At 36.0% G+C, this 18,426-nt stretch overlaps 2 protein-coding genes across 3 annotated transcripts; one reads left to right on the forward strand and one right to left on the reverse strand.

Moving 5' to 3' along the window:
* Nucleotides 1-806: 806 nt before the first annotated feature.
* LOC109054580 (neurexophilin-2-like) lies at nt 807-6,744 on the forward strand. Its single transcript, XM_042733909.1, has 3 exons — nt 807-1,737; nt 2,364-2,485; nt 5,144-6,744. The coding sequence occupies exons 2-3, from the start codon at nt 2,435-2,437 to the stop codon at nt 5,888-5,890; spliced, it is 798 nt and encodes a 265-aa protein (XP_042589843.1). The 5' UTR covers nt 807-1,737; nt 2,364-2,434; the 3' UTR covers nt 5,891-6,744.
* Nucleotides 6,745-7,623: 879 nt separating this feature from the next.
* Nucleotides 7,624-16,807, reverse strand: LOC109054540 (speckle-type POZ protein-like B). Of its 2 annotated transcripts, XM_042733910.1 has the most exons (13): nt 16,598-16,805; nt 15,048-15,163; nt 14,202-14,331; nt 13,458-13,582; nt 13,247-13,368; nt 12,051-12,202; nt 11,691-11,818; nt 11,428-11,605; nt 11,207-11,262; nt 10,109-10,231; nt 9,848-9,990; nt 9,562-9,615; nt 7,624-8,640 (listed from the first exon to the last, which is right to left on the reverse strand). In XM_042733910.1, exons 4-13 carry the CDS (start codon nt 13,533-13,535, stop codon nt 8,496-8,498), a joined length of 1,179 nt encoding a protein of 392 aa, XP_042589844.1. In that variant the 5' UTR covers nt 13,536-13,582; nt 14,202-14,331; nt 15,048-15,163; nt 16,598-16,805; the 3' UTR covers nt 7,624-8,495. The 2 variants fall into 2 exon arrangements, with proteins under 2 accessions (XP_042589844.1, XP_042589845.1); XM_042733911.1 differs by lacking the exon at nt 9,562-9,615 and having other exon boundaries at nt 16,598-16,807.
* Between the last annotated feature and the right edge of the window lie 1,619 nt (nt 16,808-18,426).

Genomic DNA, 18,426 nt, shown 5'->3' on the forward strand with positions numbered 1-18,426 from the left:
TCATACCATTTTAGTCACATTTTGAACATGAGTCTGCATAATGCAGGACTTCCTATATCTCTATTTTTCAGTAGATCGACAAAAATGGTTTTATCATACACTTGTTTTAAAAGGATGCATATCCTTCAGAATCAGCAATACACTGTAAAACTCCTTTATTGGAATCAACGGTTTCATGAAGAACCTTTAACATCCATAAAACATTTTAATTGCATAATATGTTCCTTATGAAAAAAGTTCTTTGGATTATTAAAATATTCTTCACCCTAAAAAATAAAAAATGGTTCTTTGGGGAACCCAAAATGGTTCCTCTATTGCAACTTTATGAAAACCCTCTGTTTTGGAAACTGTTGTAATAATGCAAATCGTTTAGATACAGTTCTTCATTTTTATTCTATATAATATGTAATATAATAATATAGAAAAGGTAAAAGGTTTTGAGTCAGGATTAATTACACAAATATGCGTTCACTAGCTGCTTAACCCCCTCCCCCGAAACATTTATTGTAAACCTTACATTTAAAAATATTCTGTGTGAATTCTATTATCCAAACCAAAATTCTAATATAATATTTTGTCATAGCTATTGACGATAATACTACACTTTATTCAACTATAGTTTTAATTGGGTGTTTTTTTTTTCATACTTATTAGGGCAAGTTGTTAACGTGGATTAAATAATATAAACTTGTGCAAATTTAGAAGTGAAAGTGAAAAAGTTTATCATTTGGCAAAACAATGGTTTGATTTTTGAATGTCACCTTTTACATTTTTGGTAGTTTGTCTTTCAGAGTTTTTATTCTTTTTTTAATTACTACAATTTCAACTTACCCTACACAGTGTGCAACTGGGGCTTCTTGACACTTTAGAAGCTAAGATAAATGTCTGTTCAATTTTATTTTTTATATTTGGGTTAAATTTTCATTAGCTTTTTATTACCAAGCCCTGAGAAACATTCACTGTCATTTAGACTACCCAGTAACTATTCCAATATTAAAACAAGATTAATATAATAATATGAAAATCTAAAGATTTGATGTATTATATTTACAAATGTGCTTTATTTTTTGCAGAGTCTCATGATGATAAAAGTTCAAAAATGGTTCCTAATACTACTTTTGTCACATAAATATAAACTCTGCCCACAAGGCAAGTCTTCTGCTGTTTTATGAGCCATCAAAGTGCTTCTTAGCACTAAGTTAACACACGGTGGTTTTAAATGGCTTTAAATATATAAAACAAGCTTTATAGTGTGATGTGTGCTGTTATTGGTGCTGATGTTGAGGGGTTGGGCTCAGTGACTCCACTGTCACAACCCAAAAGCGCACTGATCCATCACACAACATCAGTTTAGGAAGAGCGAGCGGGCAAGGATGCAGCAAAACTGGACTTTTACCCAGGGGACTGCTTAGAGAGCAGTTTTATTATTATTTTCTTTTGGATGGACAATCACATCCGCAACTAATCGTGTTAGGATATGTGAGTGTTACAGAGGAAAGGCATGCAGCCAGATGAGCAGAGCTAAGAGGATTTAATGCAGCTGGACACGAGCCACGCTGAGTAAAGAAGAAGATTATATTGTTTTAATCAAATGCGAAGAAGTTTTTATTGCTGGTCACTTTGAGTTTGGACTGTCGAGGAGTGATGTTTTTCTTCATCTCTTTAAGCATTACGATAACTACACTGTAAGGATGCTCACCGCACAGAGATGTATGGGTCCAACTCTACAGTAAACGGGTGAGTTTTACTGAAACAAATTATTGTTAATAATATTAAACAATTGTTTATTTATTAGATAACTCTTTTGCATTACTTAATTTGTTGCCCCGTTGAATGAATTTATATAACAAAGAATAACTATAATCCTCTTCCCAAAATAATTGCATGTTCATTAATACAGTATTTCTCAGTACTGGAAATATTGTCAGGTACTTGACATTTCAAGCTGTGACAGCAGTGTCATTCTATACTTCATTTAAAGCTAATTTAAACAAAATTGTAATTCATGTTGCGAATTAATATTGTATTGTAAAAACGTTTTTATGACTTCATTTAATTAGAGAGTCTACATGGTGTGTTTGTAATTTTTAACATTTATTTTTTCAAACCACAGGATTAGCAAAAAAGGTTAATAAAATGGTAGAAGCCTAATTAAACCAGTAAACTTGACCAGTTTTATATACTTTCTTGTATACATTCATGTACATTTCAACCTGTTATTTGTCAGTGACATGCTGACATGATCATCCCGTTAATGTAAATGTAGACTTTGCCCATTTTTTTAAAATTGTATTTGTTTACTCTTAACACTATTTTTATGTATTTCCTCATATCTTCAAGCATGACAGCTTTTGTGTTTTTAGGAATACTCACAGAAGACCTTGCCACGAGTCGACCTGATCTTTACTAAGCCAGATCTGGACTCAGAAAACACATGAAGATGTGCCAGTGTTACTCTGTCCTGCTTATGCTCTGCTTACACATGGTATTAATTTTATTTCATTTTTTTAGTTTTAGTCAAAATTTTATTTATTTTATTTGTTTTATATGTGACTACCGCAGTATTTTGTTTGCCAGAATGAATGAACCTTTTCTTCTCCCAGGGTGTATTACTGGTGAAAGTTGGAAAAAGACACTGTAAATTATTATTTTTATTAATATTGTTGCTGTAACTAATACTTATCTCTATAATAATCTTGTGTAATAAGTCTTTTTTGTTTTGACGTAGTATTTGAGAAACAGGTAGGTATGAGTTAAAAAATTATATATATTTTTAAATAATACATTATATTATTATTAAAGACGAAACAGTTTGTATAATCCAAATATGCTTTTAGAATATGCTGTGGCTTTTTGTCTCATTTCCTCTGTAAATCTTTGAATAATCCAGTTTCCACAGGGCTTAAATCCATCAGTTTGCTTATTTCTGAAAGGAGAACAAAATGTGTGTATGTGATTGTGTTATTTCCAAAGATTAATTTTAATGCATGTGAATTGACTTCACAAACCCAACATACTGTTTAAGACTTGATCCCAGAAACCAGTTTAAACCAGTTGAAGATGAAATAACAAACTGTGATGGCTCATCCCTAAATTCTCTCTCAAGAGACTTTGTTTTCACTGCAATCACAAAGTCAGATTTTTATTCTTAGTTCTTTTTTCCCTTAATTTATTTCCATCCTTGAACTGTAATAAAATGTGTTTATTTTAGTCCCTAATCTCTTCATTTATAAATAAATAATATAAAATAAATGCGTGTCCCCCCCTCCCACTATATTTTATTTTCAGTTTAATTTATTCCACAGATTTATTACGATTGATCAAAATTAACCTGTTTTCACTCTGCTTATTTTTTTTCCTTTTCGATTTATACATTTGGCATTTCATGTCTCACCAGAGGATGTCGGTAGTTGTTTTGTTCTGTGGATCATGAATTTGCAAGATACTGAAATTAACAAACAGCAGATGTTCCCGCACTGAAGGTTTTATTTCTCATTCACCGTCACAGGTTTGAATTATTAAGTTTATGCACAAATGATCTGTGTCTCCTAAATATGTACCCCTTTGGTTTTTTTTTCTGAAAATGAAAGAGAAATGATGGAGAAAGCTGAGACTTGGGGAGATGGGGACTAAACAGCCTTTGGGACATACACTATTTCGTTCTAGCAATTTGTGCGTTTGAAAGTATATGTGAGAGGCTTTTGAGCTTCGTTGAAAGATGGAGAGAATGAGAGTAGGGCAGCTCCTCCCTGATCTTGCTCCTTTGGTCTTTCCTGTGCTTTTTTCTGTTCATTCATATTTCACCATTTCTGCAATCTGATTGATTGGCTGTAGTAATAATATGAATCTCCAGACTAAAAAAGCTAGCAGGAGTCATGGGTGTGTTTTAGGAACCAGTTTTGCTGGGTGTGTGACTGTGTGGGTGTCACTGTCTTAGGCTTGAGGCAGATAGTGTTTATTGTGTCAGTAGTAAACTTGCATTGCAGTGAACAGTTTCATACTTTGGAGATGTTACATCCTGTTTGCATCATTTAAAACAGGGCTGTCTCATGCAGCTTTCAGTTTCCCATCCCCTTTTTATGTTTTGATTATTTATGTAGTGATGCATCTCCTTTGATTTTGTCTATATACTTGCTGTAATGTTATTCATGTTATACTGTAGTGATTATTAATTTATCATTTCACATGTGAGGTGTGAATGTGGACATGCACATCAGTGTTTGGCATTTGGGGAATTCTTAAAACCTTAATAACCTAATATATATGTTCGCTACCTCTAAATATTTTATGCTTAAAGGCAACTCATTTCTTTCTTAGTACACATCTGTGGTCTAGGTATTTGAGGCAACCTAAAAAGTGTTCCTTCAATTTCCTTTAGCGTTTTTCTGGTTTGACAGGATGGTGCTTCAAGCATCTTCTCATTTTAACAGTGGTATGGATTGACCACTTTTCATGTAAAGATGCTTGAGGCATTATGTAGGGTTTCTTAGATTGCTGGTAGAACCTTCTGGAGAACTTCTGGGGACCCTTTCTAAAAGGGAAGTTCTCTGAAGAACATTCAAAATTTAAATTAGTTCCTGCAAGAACTCTTAACATATTGCACTCTTAAAAGTAAAGCTTTCATAGTGATGCCATAGAAGAACCATTTGGTTCCCCAAAGAACCTATCAGCGATCATTTTTCTTAGTGAAGAACAGTTGAAAAATCCACTATAAGAGCCTTTTGTGGAATGGAAAGAATCCATGAATGTTAAAGGTTCTTCAAGGAATCATAAATATCAGTAAAGACCTTTGAGTGTGGAAACTCCAGCAACCCCATCATAAGGGAAAGTTCCTTGTGCATACACTAGCATATCTGAAGCACCTTCAGAAGGTATCCAAGCAGTTCTCGGAAGGGTTCCACTAATGTAATAATCGTAGAAACCGTGAAGTGTGTCTGAAATGTCTTTTTATTAGCACAGTTAAACTCAATAATTTTCTGCAAAAATATGGAAGTAGAGTAGTTTTTGAATGTCTTGTAATGTTGACTTTGGGAAAAACCTTTATGTTTGTCCACTGGACTGGATTGGATCTTTATTTTTCTTAAGATACATTAGCATCTACAACCTTTTCGTTTAACATTTCTCTTCCTTGTTTTGTCTTTGGGTGACATGTGGAGCAGAGCTCAGAGCAGCTGTGTCTCCTCTGGGTTGGGGAGAGAGCGATAAGGAGGAAAGTGTCTCTCCTTACGGCTCTCGTTCAGGGATTCTCAAATCCCTGCGGCTTTTCTCCCACACGTCCCAATCTAACAGCCAGAGCCGTGAAACTGCTCCGGATCCCGGGGCACTGGATCTGTGGGCTTGGTTATCCAACCACACTGATACCGAAGGAATCCTCTCAAGGGCCAAACGTCGCCCCTATGTGAAAACGGGCAAGTTTAAGAAGATGTTTGGCTGGGGCGACTTCCATTCGAACATTAAAACGGTCAAGCTAAACCTTCTCATTAATGGGAAAATCGTTGACCATGGCAACGGAACCTTTAGCGTCTATTTCCGCCACAACTCCACCGGTTTGGGCAACGTGTCCGTCAGCCTGGTCCCGCCCTCCAAGGCTGTCGATTTTGAGATCACTCAACAGGAGACCATAGAGGTACCCAAAGACAATAAGGCCTTCAATTGTCGAGTGGAATATGAGAAGACGGACCGCAGCAAGAGGATGTCCGTTTGCAGCGACTTCCCGAACAGGGTATGTTTCCAGGAACAGACCCAAAGCCATGTGTCTTGGCTTTGCTCCAAGCCATTCAAGGTCATCTGCATCTACATTGACTTCTTCAGTGCTGACTACAAGCTAGTACAGAAGGTCTGCCCAGACTACAACTACCACAGTGACACCCCCTATACCTCTGTGGGATAGCACAGCCTAGATTGGGCGTGTTGAGGTAACTAAGGTGTCATCTCATTGTTAGAGCCTCTCTAACCTGTAGTTTCCTTCTTCTGTTCCATAAAGAACCGGATAAATGGAAGCAAGGTCAGATGAGGAATCTCTCTTTTGATTCTATCTTACTTGTCCTCCTAGGGCAGTCGATGACAGGAATAGTTCACCCAAAAAATAAATTTTCCTGAGAAAAAAGTCAGTCAAACAGGTCTGGAACAAAATGAGTACGATTTTTATTTTTGGGTGAATCCGGGCTTAAGACCTGAATTCCTGAAGGCTGATTTGTGTGGTTGACGTTTAGATTGGACAAGACCACCACATCTATGGTTTCCACAATGACCCCCTGACCCTTTCTCAGTGACTCTTGTGATGTCATCAGTGTGAAGTTTTAAAAGATCCTAAACAAATTTCCCCATCAACATAAGCTGGGATTCAAGAACAGAACAAAAAAAATGTAAAACATCTCGTATTGCAGCCATTTGTGATGCCCTCCCTTTCATGCCAACATTTTTTTGTGTTCACAGAAACATTGTCAAAAACTAAGATTAATGTTAAAGTCATAATGTGCTCCTCAGTTCTTTTGTATTTTGTTTCAGTTATTAAAGAAAAGACAAGTTTTAAATTTCCAGAATGCTCCCTTGTTAGTTCCTGTTTTGACTCAAAGACTGTCGGCAGATTTTTGGTATACAACTTCACAAGTTGGATAAAAATCCTTGCACAGATGATGCAAACAAACAAAAAAAGTCAGACAAAGCTTGAGCAGTCAACTCTGTACCACATTTGTTACAAAATCTTCTTAAAAGCTTCAGTATCCCTCTGACACGACCAGAAAAGTCTTGTTTCAGAACAGCCATTAAACCTCTGCCATCTGTAAATTCTGCCATATCGAAACAAATATGACATTCTCACACCGGTTTCATAAAGGTCTGAACATATGCACAAACTCTCATCTGAAAAATGTACATATAATGTCGGTGAGAGTCTGTGTAATCTCATGGCTTGATGAACAGGGTGTTTGAGGATTTACAGCTCGCTGGCTTTGATCTCAGCTTAAGTCGTCCCCAGATGTTTAAAGACTAAAAAAGAAGAGAAGATTTATATAAATCCATTCAAATGATTTTTGAAGCCACAGACCAAAATATAAGTTTGCGAATAAGTGAATAAGTTTGCTAGTTAAACGTAAAGATCATACAGCGCCACACATGGTTTGAAAAGTGAGTTTTTAAAGGTGCTGATATTCTGAAACTTTCAAAAGATTCTAAAAGTCAAAGTCAAGCTAAAACTATTACAATTTGGACAGAATTGTAAAATATATTTTTTCCATTATGTTCATCTGCCAACTGAAAGCTAACAAGTCTTTTGACTGGAAAAATGTGCCAGTAAAAACATTTAATATTTGAAATAGACAATATTTATATAGTCATTTTGATAAACTTTCCATGCAGGGGAGAATCATAAATCATTTTTCTCAAAACATTCTGTTAAAAAATATATATATATATATATATATATATATATAAAATAAGTGCATTTTAAATGTTTAAGTCAACATGATTCTTTTGTTATTTGGCTTTTTTGTTTTCTTTTTTCTGGCTCATGAAATCTGATCTATATGGCTGTTCAAAGAAGAGTGACATCATGCAAAAAGGTAAGCTGTTTTTAGAAACACGAAATAAAGAAAAGGAGTGAAAAAGATCACAGTAAGACCAGTACATTTTTTTTTTCACCATTTTATTTCCAAAGCAATAAAAGTTATTTTGAACCACGATACATTTTTTCAAACACAAAGAACTCTCCTGATCCATAGAGTATGTTAAACCATGGAAAATAACTTCAACTAAAGTCAAAACTAACTCTGTGCGAAAAAGGGGAAAACAAGTTCTGTAAACAACACGGTAAACAAATCTTCATATTTACCATTAGTTTAAGTTGGTGCAAAATATCGACGTCTTTAGCCGCTCTTGTGTAATACTCATAATGTATTCTACAGCACGACCTCAGTTAATACTTAACGCCAATTTTAATGATGATAGACATACAATGTGTAATTCTGCCAGCAATATAGGCAACATCACTTTAAAAGCGTCAGTGGAGACGATCTTTGCACTCGATGCGTGTGCGTGGGTATGCGTTTAGTAAGTGTATACTTATGTTTTTTTTTTTGTTGTTTTTGAAACGTCAGACCACAAGTTCACGAGAAGGGCTAATGCAACCCTCCCCCCTCAAGAACATGTAACATATAAGGTCCTAAACACCACCATGTTAAAACTACTGCATTATGTGGGAGCTAGTGCAATCCAGACAGGTCTGGGATCAGTCGCAGCAGGCACGTAGCTACAAGTAGAGACACCAAGGAGCGAAGGGGCAGATCCTTTAAGGCCGTTTTTGAAATGATGCCCAAAGTAAACAGCATGGCGAAGTCCATTTCTTTTTGAGCACTGTGGTTTGAACTAGCTCCTCTATCCGGTCTCTGGTAAGGGCGACGGGTGAGTGAAGAGGGGCGCAAAAAGGAGGGGGAAGTAGGGCTCGGTGGGGTAGTTGCCTCCTCATGCGTTTTGTTCTAAGCAGTCTGTGAGGGCAAAGGTCAGGACTGTTTTAGCCGTTTCCTAGGCAGACCAAAAGGGGTGCACTGGGCTGAAGCGAGAGCCCGGAATGCCTCGGCCACTAAGTGAGGATGGGACTGAATCATCGCTTTCCAACCTGCGGTCTCCATTATGTCTGCGGCATGACTGCGAATGAGCAAAAACAAGCCTGAAGGTTACGATCTAGAAATGACATAACATTCGTCACATGCTGATGAAATGAGTAAAAATAATCTGGGATTTTTATTAATTCAGGGAAATTATGCTAATTAAAGGAATGTTCTGGGTTCAAAACAAGTTAAGCTCTATCCACAGCATCTGTGGCATGTGGTTTGGAAAACGAAATACCGCATATACAGTACAACAATGGTGCACAACCATCTGGAGAATATAAATGGACAATTTCAACATTAATAATACAAAGACATGTTTCCTGAGCAGCAAATCGTACATTAGAATGATTTCTGAATTATCATGTGACACTGAAGACTGGAGTAATGATGCTGAAAATAGTTTTGCCATCAGGAATAAATTACATTTTAATATCTTTTCAAATTAAAAGCAGTTATTTTACATTATAATAATATTTCACAATATTGTTGATTTACTGTATTTTATAACAAATAAATCCTCCTTAGGCGAGCATAAAAAGATTGAAAGGTTGTGTATAATAAAAAAAAAATACATAAATTAAAAATAAAACTTATTTTTTAAATAAAATATATTTTCCTGCTTTAAAAGCTATCCATGGCCTTATGTTACAGCGATTTTACCACAGTAAAAAAGTTTGTTCCGTTACGTTGCTGTCGACAATGTCTAGACTGCATCGAGCCCAGAACATTTTTTTTTTTAAATGTGATCATATAACAAGAAAAGCACAAAAAAATAAAAATAAATAATAATAATAAAAAAAACACTCCACAAGCTGTGCCATGAATCATTTTGTTTTATGGATATCTTAGTCACATAATTACTATGCAAACTGGAGCTTCCTGTTAAATACAGATGTGTTTGGTGCTTTTTATTTGCAAAGGACTCTGGGAGATGGTAGCATGTTGGCACACATACTTGCTATTCCAGTTCTTCCCATCTTTACAGCCCAGCTGTCTAAGAACACTGCATCTGATGGAAGACAATAATAATAATAATAATAATAATAATAATAATAATAATAATAATAATTTGTGCTCTTAATTCTACCATCACATATCCTTTTAAAACAGCCCAATTAAACCGGAGTTATTAAATTTGCAACCATTTACAATGTAAATATAATTATGTTTGTGTTCAGAAAACAAAAAATTGTAAAGTATACAAAGAGTTGCGAGTGAGTATGAACTGAGTGTGTACTTGCCTATTAATGAAGTCTATGGCTTGTGCTTTAAGCTGCTCTGCGCTGTGCAGGTCAGCCAGGATGAGGATGTCAGCCACATTCTCTACAGACAAACTGTTACAGAGAGCCTCCTCACATAATACCTTTAATCTTTCCAGAGCGTACTAAAACGAAAGAGAAGGAAACAAGCTGCAGGTCAATCACAGGAAGTGTTAGTTCACGCATAACAGCAGCGGGAACGCAAAACAAAAGCACTTTTCCTTCAGAGCAGCAGCGTCTTACCTTGTCTGCAGCAGCTAACAGGCTGTCTGCCATTTTCTCCAGGTTAGGAGCTTTACCAGTGTAAATAAATACCATCATTTCCCTAAATACATCCGGTTCAACATCGCTGATGTCCACACGGTTCTGTGACGGGGTTGAGAAAAATTCAAATTCTAATGAATTAAAGATCAGGTTTAAGAATTTTAGTGTGTAAAATAAATAAATAAATATGTATGTCTATTGTTTATTTTACACACACTGTTACTACATACTATATTACATTAATGTAACAGAAGTTTTCTAGATTTGTATAAAATTTTACACATTATCTGTGTTTTTTTATTTTGTAATATATACCCTCACTGCCATTCAAAAGTTTGGGATCAGTAAGATTTTTGATGTTTTTTAGTGGAGTCTCTTATGCTGATCAAGGCTGTATTAATTTGATCAAAAATACAGAAAAAAAACAGTAATATTGTGAAATATTATCGCAGTATAAAATTTGTTTCCGATTTTAATATACTTTAAAATAATTTATTTCTGTTATGCATAAACACTGTTCTTTTTAACTTTTTATTTATCAAAGAATCCTGAAAAAAGTATCACAGTTCACAAAAAAAATATTAAGCAGTTTCTGTGTTTCCAACACTGATTATAAATCAGCATATTAGAATGATTTCTGAAGGATGCTGAAAGTAATGCTGAAGTAATGAAGCTGAAAATACAGCGTTGCTTCACGGGAATTAATTATATTTTAAAGTATATTAAAACAGAAGCACTTGCAATATTTGACAAAATATTTTTTGTTTGTTTCTGTATTTTTGATCAAATAGATACTGCCTTGATGAGCATAAGAAACTTCTTTAAAAACATTGTAAAAAAATTGACTTTTCCCAAACTTTTGAACGGCAGTGTATTTTATAATATCATTTTATTTTGCGTTATTTCAATAATAAAATAAAGATTTTTTTAAAAATAAATAATTTAAAAATCACAGTTTAAAATTCTATTAAATATTATTACTACTACTACAATTCTAAAATGTAGTAAACAGTAATTCTAAAGAATCAAGGTTAGGTTTGTCCATTTCTGAACGGTGGTGTACATCTTATCACTTACTTTTTTACTCTCCTCCATTTTGTGTTCAAACATGGCATTGAATACGGGTGACCTCGCTGTCAAAGGAAACATGAATCATCAGTTTCAAGTGAATCATCTGTGTGCAAATGCTGCCAAATTCATCATGTGCCTCATTATCATTCTCTATTGTCTGTGCAGGAAAGCTAATCTGGGTCTACCCCAAACGTCTGTCAATGGCATGCTGGGATGACTAAGCTCACCTGCCAGTATGGATTTGTGCGCTTTGAACTCTTGCCCTCCCACGAACAAGCTGCAGTCTGTAAACCTGGAGCCTTCCCACAGGTTCCCCAGGTCGTCAGAAAGCTGACACTCCGGAACCTTCAGCATGTTTGTGTTCGACTGGCCAGAGATGTTTACAGAGTCTTGGACCACACTCACCTAAACAAATGAGTCACTGGTTTGAAGGAAGGACATTATCACACCAAAACGTTTAGTGTACATGAAACCTTACATGTTACGGTACCTCACAGAACAGAGTGAGCTTGTCATCAGGAAGAAGTCCATTAGCTTCATCCAGCAAGAAATCTCTCCTGATGAACTTCTTGAAGCCCCAGTCCTTTCCCTGGACGAAGCGGTAGGCTCTTTGGCTTTCTGATGTGTGGGGAGAAAAAAAAAAAAAGGTATTGATACAAATAAAACATTTGCTATACCACAAACTCAACCATGTGAACGTCTGGGGTTGCAAAAGGGCAGAAAATTTAAAATGTTTTTGAAAATTGTCCAGGATTTTTTGTGAACTTTCAGAAAATTTTTAGACATTTCTGTAAATTTACCATAATTTTCCACCGCTTTGCAACCCAATGAACGTACAGAAAGCTCTTACCCATGGCTTTAGTTTCTTCTCTTTTGGCGTTCAGTAAAGAAAACTTGAACTTTGCTCTCACTTCACTTTTTGGGCAACTGACAAGCAATAAGTACAGAGAGAGATAATCTTTACTCTCATCATCCAGACCCTTTGGGTTCACTCGCAAACACCTGCAGAAAAAAAATTAAATAAATAATAGGAGAGCGTGTTAAAAAAATGTCAGCATTACAAAAAAAAAAAAAAAAAAAAAAGAGTTTAAAATCTTAAATTATTTTAATAATTTATCATAATTGAAAAACGCAGTATGTATCCATATGCAATAAAATGATTTTTTATGTTTTTGGAAGAAAGTCTCTTATGCTCACCAAGGCTGCATTAATTTGATTAAAAATACAATAAAACAGGAATATTGTAAAACATTACTACAATTTAAAATAACTGTTTTCAATTCGAATATATTTTAAAATGTAATTTAAATGTATTCCTGTGGTGGCAAAGCTGAATTTTCAGTCATTACTCCAGTCTTCGGTCTCACAGAAATCATTCTAATATGCTGATTTGCGACTCAATTATCATTGCTGGCAATTATTAATAATGGTTCTTATTATTATCAATGTTGAAAACAGTTTGTTGTTTAGTAGTTTTGTGGAAACCTTTGTCTCTTTTGATCAAATAAATGCAGACTCTCTCTTTCGACAACAACAATAAAAATAAAAATCTTAATTATTCCAAACTTTTGACCAGCAGTGTATTATGTAAAGATCTGTTTTTTAAACCACTGAAATAGCATGTACAACGCTGCTTCTGAACATCCCTAACCACACAATTCTGTCATTTGACAACCTAAATATATCTTATACGACTCATAAATGTAACTTTATTGGCTCTTCAGCCATTTATTAGTCTGTGGACGGCCATCGTAGTCAGATCTTCATCAGAGACAAGATTTATGGTAAAGCAATTAATCAGCTGTCAGTGACAAAAGAAATCTTTTGCGAATCTCAAAGTTAGTCCCAGACGGCTCATTGAAAGCACAACCTAAATCAAAATGGGCCACTGTCATTTCACAGACAATGATATTTGGAAAGGTCAAGCATGTATTCGTGGGTGTATGTGAGTGTGTTTGGCTCGGCAGGATGGTGAGGCACTATAGAGAAGAATTAAGAGGCCACTTGAGAGCTTTCGACAAACACTCAGAAAGCGATGAAACACACCATTTCATCTTGTCGTTGGGGCCCGAGGAGAAGGTCGAGCTCCTTACGACTTCTCCCATCTCCTCCCGACAGAAGCTGAAGTTGTTAATCGTCCACATGTAAGAAAACTTCACAACTTTCACCTGTCGATACAAATAAAAAAAAGAGGGATATTTATGACTGGTGTTCTCCCTCAGAACGATTCATTTTCCATTCAGCCGGTCTCTCTCACCTGTGTATAACACCAGCTTTCCGCCACAGGTCCTGATGTCATTTCCCCTGGGGGAGGGGGTGTGGGAACCCGTGACATGGCCTGCTTTCACCCTTCCACGTCCCTGATTTAGCTCACTGCTCGGCCTACACACAACACCAAGACAAATCTGTGCAACTATAGTCAAAACAGGTCAGTCAATATGACTTCCCAATACGAGAACTGGTTACAATCACAAGGCAGCTCTCTCAAACGTCTAGAAATAATCCCAACTGAGGTACACTGTTAAGTCAAAGTTTATATAGAGTGGTTGCTAATACCAAAAAAATAGAAGTTTTCTATTTTAATACATTTAAATTGAAATGTATTCAGGTGATGCAAAGCTGAATTTTCAGCAACATTACTCCAGTCTTCAGTGTCACATGATCCTTCAGAAATCATTCTAATATGCTGATTTGGCACATTTCTTATTATTATCAATTTTGAAAACAGTTGTGCTGCTTAAACTTTTTTTGTGGAAACAGATTGTTTGTAGACTATTTGATGAGAAGAAAATTCAGTAACCATCACTTATTAATAAAACAATAATTTTTGAAAATCTGTCACTTTCGCAAAGTTAAAGTGTTAATTTCTTTTAATAACAACAACAACAAAATCTTAGTGACCCTAAACTTTTTAATGATACTCTAGATGCCATAGTTAAGAGAAACAGATGATCAGTACAAACTGAGTAATACAATGAGAATATATTATGTCAAATAATACCTTGTGTTCAGAGATCAGCAGGTTGTGCTTCCATGTCATCCCTGGGCTCAAGCTCAGAGACACAGCCGTCAGAATGACTGGAAACAATGACTAACAGTGCATACTGACCTCAGCCTCGAAACAAGCCATCCTAAACACACAGACACACAATTAACCAAACATGCATCCATGTCGTGAAAATCAGCAAAACTCTACAGCATTTACCTCCACTTGGAACACAAAAATAGTACTTCCAAAAAATTCAGAACAAAAATCAAACGCCAGCACTTTTTTTTTCGCCAGTAGTTTGCAAGAATCGCAGAAAGGAATGCAAGTAATATGAGAAACTCATAATAATATTATTTCAGCTGTAAAGCTGTTTACAGGTAGAAAACTATTTTTCTATGTGAATGATCTGCTAGTTATTAGTCACTTAACTAAAATCTGTGACTGTTGCTATGATGTGATCATGCAAACTGATTGCACTGGGACTTGTTTTCATATTTAGATATTGTGTGAATGTATGCCGATTATGACCAGCCTTACGTCATCCTCATACCTAGGCAAGAGCAGCGAACAATTCTATCACCAAAATCTATAATTTATCAACATCTATAAACACTATATATTTTACTGTTTATTCTCTGGCCCCCATTTACTTCCACTGTAAACCTGATGAGATGATTTATTGATTAATTTACTGTGGTAATCAACAATATGCTACAAATGCAGTCACTTGAGTTTAACTTGTATTGGATGAAACGTATTAGTTTGTACAGGACAAATCAGAATTCACCAATCTCTACAATCCACTCATCATTTAACTCATCTACATGCCACCTCATGAAAAAAAGCGCACACACTCACCTCAGTAAGAATGCTGAATCTCACTTGTGGGAGTTTTGCGAGCCTTCCAGAGCAGAGAGCTTGGCAGATGATGGCAGTTCTGTGGGATGCCACTCTCAGCAGAGACTCAATGAACCCTGGCAAGAATAACAGCATTTTAACACCACATCTACACTGGCACAGCAGCAAGTTCTTGTCCCCACTGTTTTGCAGCCTACACTTCTGACTACAGACAAGTGACATCATAACGCTGATATGGGCATGTATTGTAAATATTGAGTCGGGTGAATGAGATGATTTAGAACCAGCTGAAAAAACGAGTGGGAACAATCTGGGATCCAAGAACGTGCAGAACACATGATCATGATGTTTGTTTAAATGATGCACAGCACAGGAAGGGACAAGCCAATTGTAAAAGAGAGAACATCATATCTAAAACAGACACAAAATACTTATACATTAATGAAAGAAAAAAAAAAACATTGCGGTGCCCCTAATGTTTCAATGGCCAATGGCGGATGGCTGATGACAGATACAGTACAACTTAATGAAAGTACAGTGATATGCACATACCATAGATGAAACTTACCATTATTTAAAAGAATACTTACTCAAGTCACAAAAATAGGATGAAAGAAATGGTTTTGTTTTTGTACCTAAGGCTAAAGGCTGCTGGTAGAATTTGCAACAGAATAACTTCAAGCGGGAAGAACCTTGTGTTCAAGTGGACACGGCTATTTGCCAAACCAAATTATCTTCAAAAATGTTCAAAATATTGACCGATTTATGATTTGTCAGCAAAACAATTTCGCTTTTCCCCCCTTTTCCTGTTTCAATTTAGGAGCTTTGTTTTTCTTTTTTCTAAAATGGCGCTGTATTTCATTTAAAATTTATTTTTAAATAATAAGTATAATTCATATTTGAAAAAGAAGTTCTCGAATTAATAAGTCGTTGAGTTTTCAATCGAGTCCGAAAGAGTCGGTTCTCGATGATCAATACAAGTGAGTCCCAAACGATTCCGTAATCGCGAACAAATCGTGTTTTTGAGAACCGGATCAATCGAATCACTAATAAAGATCCGATTCAAAAGAGCGATTCGTTCGCGAATCGGACATCGCTGTAATGCGCTACGAAACCGGCTCCATCCGTCCCAAGTTTGTGTTATATATCGATAACCGCGTTTCCTACCGCGTTCGAGCAAGTTTGTACATACATGTGAGCGCCGTACAGTTGTCGCTTTTGCGTTAGATCCGATTGCAGTGCAACTGATGTGGAAAACGAAGAGAAAAAGTGTCAAGAAACCAAGTTAGCAAACCAAGGCTCGTCTCGTTTGGCCTAAATTTCATGCACGACCCAAACAAGAGACAGAACCATAACAAAGGCAGAGTCAGAGTCAACAATGCTGCTTTAAATGCAGCCAAAACAAATAAAGATCTTTCTGCTAAACCCCGCACGAACCTGATTTGTTTGTGCCAAAGCAGCACATAATGGTGTAGATCGAGTAAGCATCTGTCTTTGTGTCAGTGCGCAGAGCGGTGGTTAAAATACAAGAAAAAAATAATTTTACAAACCTCTCAGACACTCCGCATCACAGACATAGAAACACGGTGCGATATGTGACCTGAGTGAGTCGTAGAAAGGATTTTGTGCGAAACGAGTGAACTTTTGAGCCTTTCTCTACAGATAAGGGGTGTTTTTCTCTCTCTTGTTTCTCATAGCGCTGCGCTTCAGCTCTATGCAGGCGCACTGCGCATGTGCACACAACTTCCTCTCAAACCATCTGTTCTAACAAGCGCAGTTAGCAGCGTACACTACATTCTAATGGCTAGAAATGCGATTTACCACTACTGATGGAGTAATTATCGAGTTTTTTAAATTAGGCAAGCTTCCATGACTTCGATAAGACATGCATCTACATTTTAGTACTTGTACATTTTATGAAGCATTGCAAAGTTACTCTAAACTGCATAGCCACTAGCACTTCCCATAATGTGAGGCCAGACCTGTTTTTTACAGTCTATGGGCCAGACACGAAGACGTGAACCTACATTAGATAGATGGCAGATATAATAGATTGAATCTATAATATATTTATGTATTTTATCACATTTATATAAACAGATACTACTGTGTTTTTAAGTAGCCTAGCTAAGATTTACATAGAAACTTGAGGAAAATAACCCTTCCCTCAGATTTGTGACAAAATGAAGTTACTCTTTTAGGGCAGTGTATATATATATATATATATATATATATATATATATATATATATATATATATATATATATATATATATATATATATTATATATGACTGGGCATAAGCATGATATCTAGTTTCCCCTTCCCCACATAACCGAACTGAAGTGTCACTGGTTGACTAAAATTATATATTTTTCCTACTTCATCATTATAAACTCGTGGCATGCTGATCGTATCATGTCTGTAAGACGGAATGAAATACCCCACAATATATATCATCGTTTGATATCATGGGAGAAGATAACAGTATTTTTGCAGGGGCTGTTGTAATGGTAATGATCCTCAACAAATCCAGGCTATCACTCAATGAAATATGAAAGGCATCCTTTAAGCCAGGGGAGATATACATGGAAATAATAACAGATGAAAAGGTGACTTGCAGATTTGAATGGTTATTTCTGTTAAAAGATATGAGTTCATCGTCTGTGAATTAAAAGCTGTGTCACTTGCTTCATTACCATGACAAAACCTGAGTCTCAGTGCCCTGTGACCTGCTGCATGGCACTATCAGTGTTTGAAAGTAAGAGGATTATCAACTAAATGAAAAAGATGAGAGTGGCTGCGTGGAAAAATATTCTATTATCAAACGCAGATGAAAGTTTAATAAAAGGCTTTTATAAATCAGTGTCAGTGGTAAAATGTAGATCTGGATTACATGTACAACAGCCTTGCATACAAATCATTATATAAAAAAATAACAGGGCTGTTTTGTTTACAGTAGGGATATTGGTTTACTATCTTAAAAATATAGGTTCCAAATGGGGAGTTTGTTATCATAAAAAGTGCTCCACACAGCTCCGGGGGGTCACAAATTAGAAATACAAAAAGAGGATTTGTAAAGAAAAATCTCAGATTTTGATGTAAACCAAGAGGAGACTGGCTTTCCTTTGCTGTAAACAAAACTTGGTTCTCGTGAGACAAGCATATTCTCACAACCCCCCCCCCCGGGGCCTTGAGCACTTATGATGGATAGAGGCATTTTATTTTGCTTCAAATTCTCGACCATAATTCACTGCCATTATAAAGCTTGGAAGAGTCAGGATATTTTTAATATACTGTAACTCCCATTGTATTTGTCTGAAAAAGAGCAAAGTCATATACCCCCAGGATGGCTTGAGGGTGAGTCATTTTCATTTTTG

Source organism: Cyprinus carpio, chromosome B11 (assembly GCF_018340385.1).
Source record: "Cyprinus carpio isolate SPL01 chromosome B11, ASM1834038v1, whole genome shotgun sequence".
In the NCBI taxonomy this organism is placed as follows: Eukaryota; Metazoa; Chordata; class Actinopteri; order Cypriniformes; family Cyprinidae; genus Cyprinus; species Cyprinus carpio.

Bases quoted from the DNA above. Each gene is read 5' to 3' on its own strand.
- LOC109054580 (XM_042733909.1), top strand. From the start codon at position 2,435: ATGAAGATGTGCCAGTGTTACTCTGTCCTGCTTATGCTCTGCTTACAC. The intron at 2,486-5,143 runs GTATTAATTTTA...TTTTGTCTTTGG, and splicing joins TTATGCTCTGCTTACACATG to GTGACATGTGGAGCAGAGCT.
- LOC109054540 (XM_042733910.1), bottom strand. From the start codon at position 13,535: ATGTCACGGGTTCCCACACCCCCTCCCCCAGGGGAAATGACATCAGGA. The intron at 13,369-13,457 runs GTGAGAGAGACC...TTGTATCGACAG, and splicing joins AAAGCTGGTGTTATACACAG to GTGAAAGTTGTGAAGTTTTC. The intron at 8,641-9,561 runs GTATGTGTGCCA...GCTCATTCGCAG, and splicing joins GGGAAGAACTGGAATAGCAA to TCATGCCGCAGACATAATGG.